The following is an 18,670-nucleotide window of genomic DNA, read 5'->3' on the forward strand; positions in this document are numbered from 1 at the left end:
AGATCCCAACCAAGAAGGCCAAAGAATGACAGTGAAATCAGAGCTGCTAATCAGAGAAAAAAAGAAAACCTTACAGTATCACAGACTCTACCACATGCTTTCTGTTATATATGGAACCAGAAGTCAGTATATATCATCTCTACCCACCACCACCATGAAAAAAAATACTCCAATTGCATGGGATCCGTAGAATCATCAACCTATATTGAAAACACTGGGGAGTTTTTTCTTTTGCTTTGTTTTGTTTTAGGGTGAAAGGGGGATAAAACCAAGAGCTAAGATGAGTAATAAAAAGATATAATAAAGGTTAAGAACGTCTTACATGTCTGTAGCACTTAAATGTTGCTATATTCACTTACCATTGGATTATGAAAGCCATGGGCTTTCGAGTAAGGAAGACTGGCTTACATGACTCTAGGCAAGTTATTTATCCTCTGTAAGCCTCAATTTTTCAACCTGTAAGGTGGGAATAATAATACTGTAGATATGTTTGCCCCAAGAATTAGAGATAACCCAATCTAAGATAAGCATTTAGCACACTGACATGTTAATCACTCAGTAAATGCAGACCGTTTTGTTGTTTGTTTGTTTGGTTTTTGTCCTACATGTCATTGTTTTTCACCTGGCCATAGTATTGATGAAATAAGTATTTTATTAATAAAGGTGGCATTTTTTAAAAGAAATAGTAGTTCCAGAATTGGAGTAAGTTATGCTTATTTTGCCTATATGGGAATATTCAGAGTGAACTATCCGAATGAATTTTAACACAATATAGTAAGATTTTTTAATGATAATTTAATTAATTTCTATGAAGAAGTACATGGTATTAAAACTGCAATTCTAAAGAGTAATCAGTTGCTCTTCTCAAATGAAAAAGTATATTTAATTGCATACAAACTTAGCATTTTAGGAGAAGTGTGCAAAACTGCATATTTTAAAACTAATAAAAACTTCAAATTGACCAGAATTGTTCAGTTTAAATGAGAGAACATGAATTACTGATAAAATTCAACTAATTTGTTGAATCATTATATAGAAAAGCAAGAGTTAAGCAATAATAATATGTAATAAGATAATTAAGATAAACATTATTTAACAGCACTGATAACATAGTCTTTATTACAAATATTTAAGTAAATACTTTATTAAAATCAAATTATGTGAATAGATAATAATAATAAAGGCTAGCAATTTTGAGTGCTTACTTAATACTAGTGGTACTATGGTGTGAAACCATAGAAATGTTCCTTGGGCTAACTGAAATCTTCAGAGTGTGAGACCCATGAGTTTACTAGCTTCCCAGGCTTCCTGAGGCCTGAAAGAAGTTCTGGTGACTGAGTGGACTTCATTAGATTGCCAAGTGTATCAGAGAAGAATCAGAGAATCAGAAAAATGACTCAAATGCAAAGTCTGTTCAGTTCATTCAGGTTCCTGATGGATATGCTGTTGGCCTAGTTAACATATTGAGTACTGTAACACATGGTCCCTTCACTCTTCAGATCTAAAATTTTCACCAAGTGATCAAGCCCTCAGAAAACTGGCTACAAAGTTGACCTGAGACTGATTTGGATTTGGACTGATTTGAATATAAATCTGGTCCTTTATAATTAAAGATGTAACTACCACCTGGACAAATAGCTTTCATATTTTTTTGACCATGACCTGTAGTAAGAAGTGCATCTTACATAGCAACCCAGTACATACGTATGTATGTGTATTTGCTTGTGTGTGTGTGTGTATATATGTATATAGGTATGTGTGTGTATCTGAAATGATTTTCCCAACACAGTGAATACCCTTACCACGTGTAGTACCTTCTATTCGTTGCTATTCTGTTCTGTTTCTTTTTTCTTTTCTTTTTTCTTTTTTTTAATTTATTTATTTATTATTTATTTATTTATGGCTGTGTTGGTCTTCGTTTCTGTGCGAGGGCTTTCTCTAGTTGCGGCAAGTGGGGGCCACTCTTCATCGCGGTGCGCGGACCTCTCATTATCGCGGCCTCCCTTGTTGCGGAGCACAGGCTCCAGACGCGCAGGCTCAGCAACTGTGGCTCACGGGCCCAGTTGCTCCGCGGCATGTGGGATCTTCCCAGACCAGGGCTCGAACCCGTGTCCCCTGCATTGGCAGGCAGATTCCCAACCACTGCGCCACCAGGGAAGCCCCATCTTTTTTCTTTTTTTTAATACTGCTTTCAACCCACAAAGTGAAAACATTCATCTGGACAGATATGTAACACCATTTTTTTCTCCTTATGGAAGCCTTCTTGAGAAATCAGTTTAGGGGTTGAAAAGAGAGGAAAGGTAAAAAAGTAAGAATGAGTAAAGCATGTTAGAGAAATAGGGAGTCATCTGGTGTGACTGTCGTATAAACACCTGTAATGCTTCCCGGTTGTATGTATCCCCCACCTTCAGCAGCAATGCTAATCTAACCTCTCTATCATTCTGAATTAACAGTGTAATGGTGAAGCAATTGTTAATACGTTTCCACATTTTTGCCCTGCCCCTTTTCAATCTGTTTTTTCAATTTGTTCAAGACTGCCCCTTGAACAATCTTGAACAAATTTACTGTGGTCTCTCCCATTGGTTGGAATTAGTACCATTTACAAATATGAATAATTTCATTCTGTAACTGTCCTCCAAATTATTTATAATACATATGTATGACCATGACTCATAGAACCCCACTATTTTCCTTCTTTATCTAGGGAAATATTTAGGCTTCATCTTCACAAAAAGGCAACCCTCTCATTCCATGGTGATTCCTTTCTTAAAATAAATCTTGTTTTACACTTTGAGTTTTTTTGAAGGCCTCATATACATGTTTTAACATTTTTATCACTAAATCGAAGACATTATTCTTGACAAACTCCAATAAATAGCAGGATTTTCCATTATAGAAACCATGTTACTTTTCCCCCAAATAAATTTGTATCCTTATGGCTCTTCACACAAGAAAGGACTATGTAAGAAAAATTTATAAAGGTAATGTTATTGTAAAATGTTTTAGTCTATTCTATGCCATTTAACTCAGCCTAAGAAATAAACTATTTAGGGACTTCCCTGGTGGCGCAGTGGTTAAGAATCCACCTGCCAACGCAGGGGACACGGGTTCTAGCCCTGGTCCGGGAAGATCCCACATGCTGTGGAGCAACTAAGCCCGTGCGCCACAACTACTGAGCCTGTGCTCTAGAGCCCATGAGCCACAACTACTGAGCCCGCATGCCACAACTACTGAAGCCCGCACGCCTAGAGCCCATGCTCCGCAGCCAGAGAAGCCACCACAATGAAGAGTAGGCCTTGCTCCCCATGACTAGAGAAAGCCCACGCTCAGCAATGAAGACCCAACACAGACAAAAATAAATAAATTAATAAATTAACTTTTTAAAAAATTTAAAAGGGAAAAAAAGAAATAAACTATTTAAGTAAGTGACTGTCAAATGTTAGGTAGTATTGATATGAAATTCAGTCTTACAGTAAATATTTATTGAACACCTACTATGTGCTGGGCATTGTTCTAAGCCCTGGGAATAATCAGTGGATAAAACAGACACAAATTCCTGCCCTTTGAAGCTTATGTTCTATTGGGAGGAGAAACAAGGATTTGTTCCAAGTAAAATATATTCTCAATTAGAACTGAAGTTGTGTAAAGAAAGTAAAGCAGGAAAGAGGATAGCGACTATTACTGCCTGTAGTTCTAGCCAAATGGGCACAAGAAAGACATAAAATGAACGCCATGGTTCTTAGATATCTTCTGAAAGTGACCAAAGCAGCAAGGAAAGTGGCTCTAGCTTGAAAGTCCCACATGCACAGAGGTGCCCAGGTAGAAACAATCAGATATTTTTAGCATGGAAGAATGACTATGAAGCATATTTCTTTGCGGTCAATTGGCCACATTTCTTTACTGTTTGTCTGTGTGCATATACATGCAAGCTTTTAGTCCACGTTCTTTATTTTGGGAATAAAGGGTAAGGGAAAGGAGTTCTTATCTCTTCACATTTTGGGCTAGTCTTACATAATACTGCCTTCTTTTCTGTTATCGAGAGGCAACGATGAATATTGGCAAAGCACGTGATACTGGAGCCAGACTCACTGGGTTAAAATCTCATTTTTGGTAACTTACAAGTTGGATAAAGTTGGATAAGTTGTTTAACCCCTCTGTGCCTCATTGTCCTCATTTGTAAAAGATTAAGTTCCAAATAAAATGTTTGATTGAAATTTGATCAAATGAGTGGATTACTTTTAGTTTTGAAGACAGATTGTTTTGCAACATTTAATACAGAAAAAAAAAAAAAACCAGAAAAGCAAGGCAGAAGGAGAAAAAGTAACTTTTAAAAACAGACAAAGAGGGGCTTCCCTGGTGGCGCAGTGGGTGGGAATCTGCCTGCCAATGCAGGGGACACGGGTTCGATCCCTGGCCCAGGAAGATTCCCACATGCCGCGGAACAACTAAGCCCGTGTGCCACAACTACTGAGCCTGCGCTCTGCAACAAGAGAAGCCACGACAGTGAGAAGCCTGCGCACCACTCGCTGCAACTAGAGAAAGCCCGCGCACAGAACAAAGACCCAACACAGCCAAAAATAAAAACAAATAAATAAATTAATTTAAAAAAAAAAACAGACAAAGACATTCTGAAAAGACTACATACTGTATGGTTTCAACTATATGACATTATGGAAAAGGCGAAACTTATGGAGACAGTAACAAGATCAGTGGTTGCCAGGAAATAATAGACAGAGCTACAGGAGATTTTTAGGGCTGTGAAACTATTCTTTATGATATAAACAGTTGATACATGGGATTACGGTTGGTCCTCCATATCCACAGATTCCGCATTCACGGATTCAACCAACTGCAGATCAAAAATATTCAGGAAAAAAAAATCCAGAACGTTCTAAGAAGCAAAACTTGAATTTGCTCCCACCAGCAACTATTTACATAGTATTTACATTGTCTTTGCAACTATTTACATAGTATTTATATTGTATTTGCAATTATTTACATAGTATTTACATTGTATTGAGTATTATAAGTAATCTAGAGATGATTTAAAGTATATGGGAGGATGTGTGTTGGTTATATGCAAATACTATGCCATCATATATTTTTTTTTAATTTATTTATTTTGTTTATTTATTTTTGGCTGTGTTGGGTCTTCATTGCTGCGCGCGGGCTCTCTCTAGTTGCGGTGAGCAGGGGCCACTCTTCGTGGCGGTGCACGGGCCTCTCACTTCAGTGGCCTCTCCTGTTGTGGAGCACGGGCTCCAGGCACTCAGGCTTCAGTAGTTGCGGCACGCAGGCTCAGTAGTTGTGGCTCATGGGCTCTAGAGCGCAGGCTTAGTAGTTGTGGTGCACAGGCTTAGTTGCTCCGTGGCATGTGGGATCCTCCGGACCAGGGCTTGAACCCATGTCCCCTGCATTGGCAGGTGGACTCCCAACCACTGTGCCATCCAGGAAGCCCAACCATCATATTTTATATAAGGGACTTGAGCATCCTCGGATATTAGTATCCATGGGGGGTCCTGGAGCCAATCCCCTGTGGATACCAAGGGACGAGTGTACATTTGTCAAAACCCATAGAATATACAGCACCAAGAGTTAACACTGATGTAAACTGTGGACTTCTGGTGATAATGGTGTGTCAGTGTAGGTTCATTAATTGTAACAAATGGTGATGACTGTGGCGTTGTGGGAAGGCAGAGAATATATGGGGCTCTCTGTACTTTTGCTCAGTTTTGCTGTGAACCTCAGACTGCTCTAACAAAAGAAAAAAACAGAGACGTGAAAGAGAATGAAATCTGAGAACCACAGAGAAAAGATAGGAAAGGAAAGGAAGGAATGGGGAAGATGTCAGTGACTGACTTTTCTGTGAAGGTAGCTGTGGCCACCTTTTGTCACTTGTGCGATTTGGCAGTCCTTAAAGCTACTTTTGTTGGTAGCAGGAAAATACCCTCAGGAAAGTAACATTGTCTAGAGAGGAATTAACTTGACATAGGCAACAGAACTTACTTTTTGTAATGTTAAAGAATTTGGGAGAGACTTCGTTTTCTCTGTGTGTCTGTGTGTATTTCACATGGTACATCACTCCTTGTGAAGTTAGTGTTACATATTTTATGGATGCATACTATGTAATGTGACTGGACATGAGGAATAATTAAATTGTTGATGGGTGATAGTTTCATAAAGATTTAAAGTGAAGAGGCTGTTGGAACAAACAGTATTCATAGGTAATATGTGACATAATCAAAACACAATACCAGAAATTGCCCTTAACATGTATAAATTATCATTAATTATTGTCATTCTGTCTCTTATTTTTTGAGGTTCTGATGTAGAATTATATAGAAATTAACATTTTTATTTTAGTAATGATGAACATATATTTACCATGCAAAGGGCTGATTCATTACGTGGACAAAACATTAACTTTAATTGTATTAACAGTTCTGTGTCTAACCTTGCCAAGTGCTTAAACCAAGATGTCTTTGTTATAGTTCATTCTGGAAAAGAGTTCAGTTACATGGATCCAGGACAATATACTAGAATTTATTCTTTAAGCCATCTTTTTAAAGGTTCACATACCAGGTCATATGAGTGTGTGTGTGTGCTCCAAATGCCAGCCACCACTGAAGAAAAACAATGACTTATTTATAAATTATATTCTGTTTACACATCAAACAAATAATATAATTGTTTAAACTTTTTCCCTTACTGGTGTGCCTTGATAATTCATAAATGACTGTAATTTTTTTCTTTCAAGAGCTATTACAAATCACACTGTAAATCCCTCCTTCCCCATCAGCATTGTTGTACAAGTGAACCACATTAGAATGAATCTCTCAGGGGCAACTTCGAGGGGGAAAGAAATTTAAAGCACTTGAACTTGAAAATTCCATTCTCTGACGCTAATCACCGGTCCTTCCAGCTCCCCAAGTCCTTTCATTCCCACTAAATCTTGCTTTATTTGTACTCATTCGGAGTCCCAGACTCATAAACTCTTCGCATTCCCAATCTGTCAAGCCCCTCCTGGCTCCACTTTGCCTCCTAACCCAGCCTGGGACCTTATCAACCATCTGAGCACTACATTCACGAGCACTCGCCATTGCTTTGTTGCCAGATTCGTCCATCAGGCTTTTCTTGACATTCCCACCTTTAGCCTAGTCTCTTACGATCAGGTAGTTACTCTATCCACATTTAATGAAAGGGAGGAGAGGAGAGAAAATTCTTTGATTCTGTGTTAACGTACTGAAAATTTCTTGTGGAAATTTGTTACTTTGGCTGCTTAGAAGCATAACAAATTCATGTTGTTGAACATCAGCAAGGCCCTCATTCCTGTTGCCCGGTATTTTTATTTTTCTGGATCTATCCTGTTTCCCGTTATCTTTATTGCAGGTCACTTCCCCTTCCCCAAACCATCAATTCCATCATACATCTTTTCATTATTACAATTAGATCATCTAAATTTATTTTCCTTGAGTCTTTTTCACCCAGGGATTTTTTTAGTCTCTTCACTTACTTTTTTTCCCCTGTGGTCCCTCTTCAAAAAATGAGCGCGAGTGCGCGTGTGCGTGTGTGTGTTAACATACATCACTTTCAAAACTTAACCGTTCTCTCTGTTCTTAATTCCTTCTTCTCTCTCCCCTCTTCCTTCAGCTCTGCCCTTCCTCAGTGATCACCAATGACTTCCTAATTGTCAGTATTCTCGACTCAGTCCCCTGATCTATCTGTGGCATGACATTATTATAGATATTCTAGAAATTCTGTCCTCTCTTTGCTTTGCAACACCATTCTCCCTCATATGGCTCTTTAGTCTTCTTAGCTGATGTAGTCATCTTCTTCTAGACCTGGAATGTAGGTGTCCCTCATTGTCTGCCCTTTGCTCTGTTCTTACACCTCAGTGGTGATGCTCAAATGTTAGTGAGTGTAAGAATCATCTAAGATTTTTGTTGAAAATGTAGGTTTCTAAATCCTGCCCTCAGGGATTGTGATTAAGTAGGTCTAGAATGAAGCCCAGGAATCTGCATTTTTAACAAGCTAGTCTTGTGACTCTAATAAAAGTGATGCAGAAAAGAAATAATCCTCTGCAGTCCTATGTACTCCTGTGACTTCAGTCATCACTTCCGTGCTGATTACTTTCAAATATTTTAACACCCTCCTCTCATGAATTTCTCATTATCTGGACCATACTCAGGACCAGCGCAGGGCTGACAGTCAATGAGTACGCACTTGCTTTTGGTTGTTAAAATAATAGGCTGTTTGCACAAACACTTGTAAACAGATGTTGCCCTCAGCCCACAAGTGTCATTCTGCCACCACAATCCTGTCTGTCCTGGTCCCTCTCCTAAGATCTTCTAGACCTCCCCATCTTCTGGCAACAAAAAAGTAACACCTGGAACCACAGAGTTTCTTCAGGATCCTGCCCCAGTGCAAAGGCTGGCATCCTAATTGGTTGAATTGTATCCATTAAATATTACCCCTGTTGAAGATGATGATGTCATTAACCATATAGGGACCTAGGAGAAGAAGCCAGCTTTAATGGGGAGGATGGCAAATTCAGCATGTGAGATGGTTTATGTGCAGTACTTTTACACCTACTAAAATAGTTGACTGGCGTGGCCTATAACAAGTCCAAGATCACAAGAGCTGTGCCTTCCAAATTTGACTGATCATCAGAATCTAAGGCCCAACCCTGAGAAATTTTGATTCATTGGGACCTGGGGCAGGGCCCAGAAGTCCGTTTTTTTGACATTTCCCCCAGTGGTTCTGATGATTAGCTGGGTTTGAGAACTACTGCTGTGGACTGAGAACACAGAAAATTAGTACCAAAGTATTGCCCCCTACTGGAGCTCAAATAGGCATTTTCCATTCCATGGCATAATCAGAAAGATCAGGCAACAGGATATGTGGGTTTTTCAGCACAACTAATTACCACTACTAGAAGGTGTCACTTGTATATATTTTATACACAGAAAGCAACTCAATGTTAAATTCCATTCAACAGAATGCATTTTGTCCCTGGTAAGAAAGAGTACCATTTCTAGGAGTTTCTTTGAAAATAAACTCCACAAGAAAAAAAATCCCACTTTTAGGAAAAACACAACAAATTGTAGTCACCTTCATATGTCTTTTAAATTTAAGAGAACGTATGTATTATAATCAGGTGTTGCTTTTCTCTGAATCATATGTACAGTTTATTGAAACAAAGGAGAAATAACGATTCTATAAAATGTTGTATCATGGGTTTAGTCTTGAGTCATTCATTACGTATATGATTCCTGAGTCACTAATTACTAAGGCTTTCCTATAAGGAAAAGATTACTAACAATAGGCAAAGTGAGCGACTGTGAAACTTTTTTTAATACTAATGATTATAGTTACAGAAAGATTTTTTTAACCATATTGGAGGAATTAAATTCTGTTAAGTTACACTGATTTCAAAAATAGATATTAACATCACTTTTCACTGAAAAACGTGTACTTTTCCCTGAGGAATGAAATTAAATTTGGGGGATTTAGAAGCTCACAAGCTTATAAAGAAACATTCTTAAAATTGACAGCACTATAGAAGTTTTATTATCTAGAGAGTGAGAGAAGTTTGTAGGTTGTATAGTAGAAATACATTCTGAAAGTAAGGCTTTTGACCCTTAATTTTGTTATAATACTAAAACCCAATATATGTAATTGCTGTAATGAGAAAAAAACGAACTAAAATAATTAAGACTAACGACTGCTGTTATATTTTTTATGTAACTCAAGTTAGGTTTGATAAGTTTAAACATGGCTCATTCTAGACTACAGCTGACTACAATTTGAAATTGCCCTTAGTTCTTCCCTACCCCGCCCAATCCCCCCACCTGCACCCCGGACTATTCTGCACTTCGAAACACAAAACAACTTGTCAGTTCAGTTTATTCAGTTAGGGTCAGTTCTGTAAAAACAAAGTCAAGTCAATTGTTTGATTTAATTGACTAGTGAAACTGGTTGTACAGGTAAGTAGAACTTAGTTTTATTTTTGTCCAGCTGCATATTTGAATGTTCATAAAGTAACTTAGTAGAGTAATAAGATTCCAGGGACATTGTAATAGATTTTAAAGAATGATTACCAAAGCAAGGAAAAAGGACACTGAAACCCAAACTATAGAAAATATTTATGGTATTTTTTTCTTTATGGCTCTCCTTTCACTGTAATGAATTGTGTCCAAAAAAAGTCTTCTTTCCTTTCACTATTCATTTCTTATTCTTTGAGGAATTTTTTCCTGGGCTATACTTAACATAGCCATAACAAAAATGTCTAGTATAATTTAGAATGAATAGTTTCCATAATTTTTATAAAGTGGTCCTCAGACTGTGTGCACATATCCTCTAACACTTGGTCAGCCACATCTTGGCTTCACTTTCCTCCTCACCTACCTGGACCTCATGCTTGATCATTTTCACAATGAATGTTTCTGCCCTTGATTCTTTCTGCCTTTCTCTCTACCTTCCACTATACCCATCCTGCTCTTCTCTCCACCTTCAGCTTCGAGGCTGCTAGTAACTCATTATTTTGTTTTCCCTGTGAGAGGAAGACCAAAAAACTTGCAGTGCTACGGGCTTCCCTGGTGGTGCAGTGGTTAAGAATCCGCCTGCCAATGCAGGGGACACGGGTTCGAGCCCTGGCCCGGGAAGATCCCACATGCCGCGGAGCAACTAAGCCCGTGCGCCACAGCTACTGAGCCTGAGCTCTAGAGCCCATGAGCCACAACTACTGAGTCCACGTGCCACAACTACTGAAGCCTGCACACCTAGAGCCCGTGCTCCGCAACAAGAGAAGCCACGACAATGAGAAGCCCACACACCGCAACGAAGCGTAGCCCCCGCTCACTGCAACTAGAGAAAGCCCACGCGCAGCAACAAGGACCCAACACAGCCAAAAATTAATTAATTAATTAATTAATTTTTTAAAAAATTGCAGTGCTAAAATAAATATGTTTAGATCTTAATTTGAAAAAAAATGTATAGAACTTGTAAATGTAGTTTATTTGAGAAGGAAATAGAAATCATTTCTTGTCCTAGAAAAACATCAAATCTTTAGCCTCAAACTTGTTAGGGATTGTAAAGAAAAGAGGAAAAAAATTTTTTTTCATATAAAAAGCTAGAATTTTTTTGTCAAAGAACATTTAAGTTCATAAAGCAGGAATTTTATAATTTTTTATTCCGCATAATAAAATACTCCCTTCCCCGCCCCCTCGTCCTTATAATAATAGATATCCACCACTTTTGTTCTTATTGTTCAGTTTTTGCATATCCAACTTTAGAATACCTTTTTTGAGAACTTATTATGTACCAAAGTAGGGGCCTCCTGATACTGACAGTGCTGTGTTTAGTCCTATTCTAGCATACATTTCATACTTGCTTAGGAGAAAAAGAGTAAACACAAAGAAACAAAAAGAAAACTAAGGTTGGGACTTCCCTGGTGGCCCAGGGGTTGGCAGTCTGCCTGCCAATGCAGGGGACACAGGTTTGAGCCCTGGTCAGGGAAGATCCCACATGCCACGGAGCAACTGAGCCCGTGCACCACAACGAAGAGTAGCCCCTGCTCTCTGCAACTAGAGAAAGCCCGCACGCAGCAGCAAAGACCCAACGCAGCCAAAAATAAATTGATTAATTAATCTTTTAAAAAAAACAAAAACTAAGGTTGGTTGAGTATATAAAATGATAAAATCCTTTAGAAAGAACTTTACTCTTATGTGTCAAGAGTATTACATAGTTATACCCCTTTAACCTTAGTGCATCTTCTGTTCTGAAAAAATTTAACGAACAAAATATTAAGAAAAAACGTCTAGGGGCTTCCCTGGGGGCGCAGTGGATAGAACTCTGAGCTCCCAATGCAGGGGGCCTGGGTTCAATCCCTGGTCAGGGAACTAGATCCCACATGCATGATGCAACTAAGAGTTCACATGCTGCAACTAAGGAGCCAGCGAGCCACAGCTAAGGAGCCCAGTGCTGCAACTAAGGAGCCCTCCTGCCGCAACTAAGGAGCCTGCCCGGTGCAACCAAATAAATAAATATGAGAAAAAGATAAAACATCTACAATACAAAACCAGTTTGTTTTAGCATTATTTATACTAGTCAAAAATTGATAGCATCCTAAATGTTTACTAGTATAAACAATGTAATTAAATTGTAGCACATTGGCTTACTAGACAGTTTTGTAACCATTAAAAATACAAAAATATAAATGAAGGTATTCTAACATCCTGGAAGAATGATTATGATATAAGGTAAAGTTAAAAACAATAATATAAAGTTGTACATAGTATACAACATAGTATATATACAACTGTATACATAGTATACAACTATACTAAGTTGTACATAGTACACTAACATTGAACAACCCAGAAAGGAACTAAAACACTTTCATTTATAAAATAAAATAGAAATAGATTTGATCAAAGGGGAGAAAGACTTGTACACTGAAAACTACAAAACATTCCTGAAATAAATTAAAGAAGACCTAATAAATGGAAAGACATCCCAGGCTAATGGATTAGAAGACTTAAGATTGTTTTTTGGTTGGTTGGTTGGTTGGTTGGTTTTGGGGTTTTTTTTCTTTAATTTTTTAAATTGAGGTATCATTGGTTTACAACATTGTATAAGTTTGAGGTATACGACATAGTGATTCACAATTTTTAAAGATTATACTCCATTTATATTTATTATAAAATATTGGCTATATTTCCTGTGGTGTACAATATATTCTTGTAGCTTTTTTTTTTTTTTTTTTTGGCTGCTCAGCTTGTGAGATCTTAGTTCCCCAACCAGGGATTGAACACGGGCCCTCAGCAGTGAGAGCGTGGACTCCTAACCACTGGATCGCCAGGGAGTTCCCACTTATTTATTTTATACCTACTAGTTTGTATCTCCCCTACCCCTCTCTTCTCCCTCTCTCCACTGATAACCACTAGTTTCTTTTCTATATCTGAGAGTCTTTTTCTTTTTTGTTATATTCACTAGTTTGTTGTATTCTTTAGATTCCACAGATAAATAACATTATAGTATTTGTCTTTCTCTGTCTGACTTATTTCACTAAGCATAATACCTTCCAAGTCCAAGTCCATCCATGGTGTTGCCAATGGCAAAATTTCGTTCTTTTTTATGGCTGAGTAGTATTCCATTATATATATATACACCACATCTTCTTTATCCATTCATCTGTTGATGGACACTTAGGTTGCTTCCATGTCTTGCCTATTGTAAGTAATGCTACTGTGAGTATTGGGGTGTGTGTATCTTTTCAAATTAGAGTTTTCATCTTTTCTGGATATATGCCCAGGAATAGGATTGCTGGATCATATGGTAGTTCTATTTTTCGTGTTTTAAGGCACCTCCAGACTGTTCTCCATAGTGGCTGTATCAATTTACATTCCCACCAACAGTGCACAAGGGTTCCCTTTTCTCCACATCCTCTCCAACATTTGTTATTTGTGGTCTTTTTGATGATAGCTGTTCTGACAGGTGTGAGGTGGTATCTTACTGTGATTTTGATTTACATTTCTCAGATGATTAGCAATGTTGAACATCTTTTCATGTACCTGTTAGCCATCTGTATGTAGAAGACTTAATATTGTTAAGATAGATAACAGTACCACCCAAAACAACTTACAGATTCAGTGCAGTCTGTATCAGAATCCCAAAGGCATGTTTTTGCAGCAATAGAAAAACCCATTCTAAAATTCATGTGGAATTTCAGATGACCCCAAATAGCCAGAACAATCTTGAAAAACAAAAGTTGAAAAACTCATACTTTCAGATTTTAAAATTTACTGTGAAGTTACAGTAATCACAACAGTGTTGTGCTGGCATAAGGATAGACATATAAGACTGATGGAATAGAATAGAGAGCCCAGAAGTAAATCTCGCATATATGGTTAATGGTTTTTTCAGTAAGGTTGCCGAGATCACTCAATGGAGAAAAGACAGTCTTTTCAACAAATGGTGCTGGTAAAATTGGATATCTACGTGTAAAAGATTGAAATTAGACCCATGTCTTACACTATATACAAAAATTAACTCAAAATGGATCAAAGTCCTAAATTTCAAAAAGAAAGGTATAAAATTCATAGAAGAAAACATAGAAAATCTTCATGACCTTGGATTTGGCAGTGGTTTCTTTAAAATGGCACCAAAAGTATGGACAAGAAAAGAAAAGTAGGTAAGTTGGATTTCATCAAAATTAAAAACTTTTGTGATCCGAAGGGCAGTATCAAGATAGTGAAAAGACAACCCACAGAATAGGAGAAAATATTTGCAAATCATATAGCTAATAAGGGCTTAATATCCATTATATATAAAGAACTCCTACAATTCAACAGCAAAAAAAAGAAAAAAAGAGACAGCCTAACTAAAATATGGGCAAAAGACCTGAATAGACATTTCTCCAAAGAGGATATACAAATGGCCAATAGGCACATAAAATAACTTTGTTGGCGAGGATGTGGAGAAATTGGAACCAAGTGCATTGCTGGTAGGAATGTAAAATGATGCAGCCACTATGAAAAGCAGCTGGCAGTTCCTCAAAAAGTTAAATATAGAATTATCATATGACCTAGCAATTCCACTCCACTCCTAGGTAGATACCCAAAGGAATTGAAAACAGGGACTCAAAACAGATATTTATACACCACAACATTAGTCACAATAGCCAAAAAGTGGAAACAACACAAGTGTCCACCAACAGATGAATGAATAAACAAAATATACTATAAACATATGTTGGAATATTATTTAGCCATAAAAAGGAATGAAGTTCTGATACATGGTACAACATGGATGAACCTTGAAACATTACAATAAGTGAATTAAGCAGACAAAAAATGACAAATATCATATGATTCCACTTACATGAGGTATCTAGAATAAGCAAATACATACAGACAGAGAGAATAGGGGTTTCCAGGAACTGGGGGATAAGGGGAGTGTTTTTGCTTAATGGGTATAGAGTTTCTGTTTGGGTTGATGAAAATGTTCTGGAAATAGATACTAGTGATGGTTACACATCAAGAATGTACTTAGTGCCCCTGAATTGTGCACTGTAAAATGGATAAAATAGTAAATTTTATGTTGTTTATATCTTAAACATAATTGTTTAAAATTTTAATTATACATAGTGATTTAGGTACATAAATTATACATAGTGGTTTAGGTACATAAGTAAAGATGGAAGGGAATATGAAGACATGAAAAATTACTAAATTAACATTTGATTATATTATTTTGAGTAAAAATAAAGTTCAAATAAAAGTTTCATTTTTAGTTAAACAATAGTTATGTTGATTAATAATTTTTAAAACCTTCGAATTTATACAGGAAGAGCTTTTCAGAGTAATTCATATAAGGGAGAGTTGGTGTACTGTATCTGTGCTAGATCATTTTGAACAATTTTAGTTTCTTATAAAATTGTCTAGATTTTAATGAAATCTGTTTTTCTTTAGCTTGACAGGGCCAATTCTCTGTTAAACCAGACTCAGCAACCTTACAGGTATCTCATTGAATCGGTGCGTCAGAGAGATTCTAAGATTGATTCACTGAAGGAGTGTATTACCCAACTTGAGAAAGACGTCAGGTAAACCATCTACAAATCTTTTATTTAAGTAATAAAGGCATTGTAAGCACAATACTGCTATAGATGGATTCAGGTTGGAAATTGTGAAGAAAAAATTGAAATAACGAAGGAGGTCTTAAATGTAATGAGTTCAATTTCTCTTAGAAAAACTAAGTCACATCACATTAAGGTGTTCACAAACAGATAAAATGTATACATTTACTTAGATTCATGTTGACTTTACCAAGGAATTTTTAGGCTTTTCTTCCCCTGCCCCTTTACGTGAAGTAAACCATGAATTACCTCGATGTAAATAAATTCCTTTCACTTCCTTAGATTGAAATTGTTTTCTTACATGACACCTCATCCAAAAGACTTGCTCCACTGAATAATCATTCAAATTCTTTACCTGTTCATCTATATGATCATTTTAGTCTTTTTAAGTAACAGTAGAAGGATGATGCTATAGACAGAAAGAGGTTTTAATTCATGGATGCTTAGTTAGTTGGCTAGTTATCTAGTTATTAGATTTTAAGATTACTTAGAATAAGTAATTAAATAAATTATCAACCAATTCATAAAGGTAGAAGCGAAGAATTAGATGGGAGAGAAAATTCTTAAATTAAGGAATTAGAAAAGGTAGTTTATTGAAAAATATAGTTATTGGAGAAGATAGCTATTAAATTCAGGTTTCCTAAGATATATAACCAAAAATATAAAACTGCTGTAATTAACTCCAAACTGTGAGTGTTCTTTTTGATAAATCAGAATAGTTATCTTTTCCTCTCGTTTCTACCCCACCAAAATAATTGGTCCAAAACTTTATTCCTGATCATAATTTTTTGACAATATAATAAAGTAATTTTAAATCACATTTATGTTTTAAATGTCAACATAAATAGCAATTTATTTTTAGATTAATTTTAAAGTTAAAATTAATATTTAGAATATTCATAACCAGCATTAATAAATCAATTCAGTGAATTAATTAAACAGTTCTATAAATAGCTGTTGGGAGCAATAGAAATTATGTCTCATCATTCACTGGAGACTTGGTTATCTTAGGGAAATGAGGAAAGAACCCCAAAGAGAACCTTTTCTTTCCATATTATATATTTGATATATTTGAAATTTTGTATAGTGTTTTGTCTTACCTTTGTAATCTTGGAGCAGAGATATATAAAAGGCCTGTGGAAAAAAATTACCTCTTTCACAGTTACCTTCAAGTAAGTTTATTTGAATATTTATTTTACTAAGAACTAGGAAAGCTGAAAATGTTTAATATAGAGAAAAATAATAGCCAGCTACAGGAGAAAATTGTAATGATGAAGAAATTCAGCCCTAGAGAAATTTAGCAAGTTGTCATGTAAAAACATACTAGTTTTGTGATAGGGCCAAAATTTGAATCCAGATCTGTCTGCTTTCTAATTCCATACTCTTAACCATTATGTTATACTGCCTCCCTATGTTCTAATCTGAATAAGGGATAATTTTTCTTTAACTAATGTAATTAAGGAAGAGAAGCAAAAAAAAAAATAGTGTAGAATACTGGTTAAAAGGAAGGCTTTTAATGAGTTGATAATTGTTGAGGCTGGGTGACAGATACATGGGGGCTTGTTACAGTTTCTCTCTTGAAATATGTCATAATAAAAAAAAAAAATTCCCTATCTGCATTGTCCAGTATGGTAGCTGCTAGCTACATGTGGCTATTGGGCATGTGAAATATGGTTAGTGTTACTGAGGAACTAAAATTTTCATTTTATTTGAATTAAATTAATATTAATTTTCATTGCCACTTGTGGCTAGCTAATAGCTATGGTACTGGACCCTATAGCCAGTTTTCTCATCTGTGAAATGAGAGTGGCACCAACAGCACCTAATTCACATGGTTATTCAGAGGATTAAATGATATAACCTTTGTAATATATATAGCACTATTCCTACACATTATTAAAAATGCTTTTTAAATGTTTGCTATTATTAGTATTGTCTTATATTTAACACATTTTTATGTTGAAAATTATCTTTGAAGTGAGAAATAACATTTCTCAAAATATGCTGAATTTTGACAAAAATTAGGACACCCTTAATTACAGCAACAGTAATCACAACAACTATGCCAATTATGGAATTAAACAAAAAAAAATATTTTATGTGCTAAACCTCTGAGGCCTTTGAAGCTGTCTGTGTCTCATATATTTACTGTATACTATTTTAGTAGATTCTGAACTAATATTTCACAGGATATGAAGTCTTGCTCTTCACTGAAGCAACTATCTTCTAATGTGGAAAGTTAAGGTGCTTTCAGTAGTTTAATTATGGCTTGTGAGATGCTGTAGCTGTACCCTGATGACGTGAATGAAAGGATGTGATGCCATACAATGCAATCAACAAGTCAGATACAACAGGTTAGATCACATTTCTGTCTACCGTCACCCTGACTCTGAGCCAACGGCATTTCAAATAGAGTAGAATTATCCTGGGCTTTGACTACACGTCAGCCTGATTTCTCTTCTCATGGTAAATGTGGCTGTAAAATATAGATATTAATGTGAACATCAAGGGGTAGTTGTGAAAATTAAATGAAGTAACATATATAAAAAGCTTCCGGCACACAGGAGAAGCTCAGTAAATGTTACCTCCCTTCCTCTTGTCCTTCATTAATTCGAAATTTAAACATTCGATGAACCATCCAGAAAGATGGCTAAGTGATTATGTTCCTTGATAATTCCTGTCTCTTTTTGCTGGGTGTGGATTTTAATTGTAAAGAATACTTACATTAACTGATTAATTTGTAAATGTTTCTCTAGCTTATACAATAAAAGCTCTTTAAAGAACTGAATACAAATTTTATCATTTTCTTACAAAATAAAACAATATCACTATATCACACCCACAACTTGCCAATTTAGCCATCGATACAATTTATTCAATGCCTAGAAAGATTAGCGTAAACATGCACTAAAATGAAATCATGATAAACATGTTAAAAGCTAACATTTGAGATATCACTACTAACTGTCATGGACGTAATACTCTGTTCTAAAAGTAGTACTTTTAACTCTCCTCCACCAATCCACAAGAGAC

The 18,670-nt window shown here is 36.2% G+C and overlaps 1 protein-coding gene across 3 annotated transcripts in view; it reads left to right on the forward strand.

Moving 5' to 3' along the window:
- The window catches only part of PIBF1 (progesterone immunomodulatory binding factor 1), a 201,443-nt gene that overhangs the window by 150,926 nt on the left and 31,847 nt on the right, over positions 1 to 18,670 (forward strand). For all 3 annotated transcript variants that reach the window (XM_036832007.1, XM_036832009.1, XM_036832010.1), the window contains exon 15: positions 15,474 to 15,604. In XM_036832007.1, coding sequence (XP_036687902.1) covers positions 15,474 to 15,604 — 131 coding nt within the window. The remainder of the gene's footprint in view (positions 1 to 15,473; positions 15,605 to 18,670) is intronic.

The sequence above is a fragment of the Balaenoptera musculus genome, chromosome 18, assembly GCF_009873245.2.
Source record: "Balaenoptera musculus isolate JJ_BM4_2016_0621 chromosome 18, mBalMus1.pri.v3, whole genome shotgun sequence".
NCBI lineage: Eukaryota > Metazoa > Chordata > Mammalia > Artiodactyla > Balaenopteridae > Balaenoptera > Balaenoptera musculus.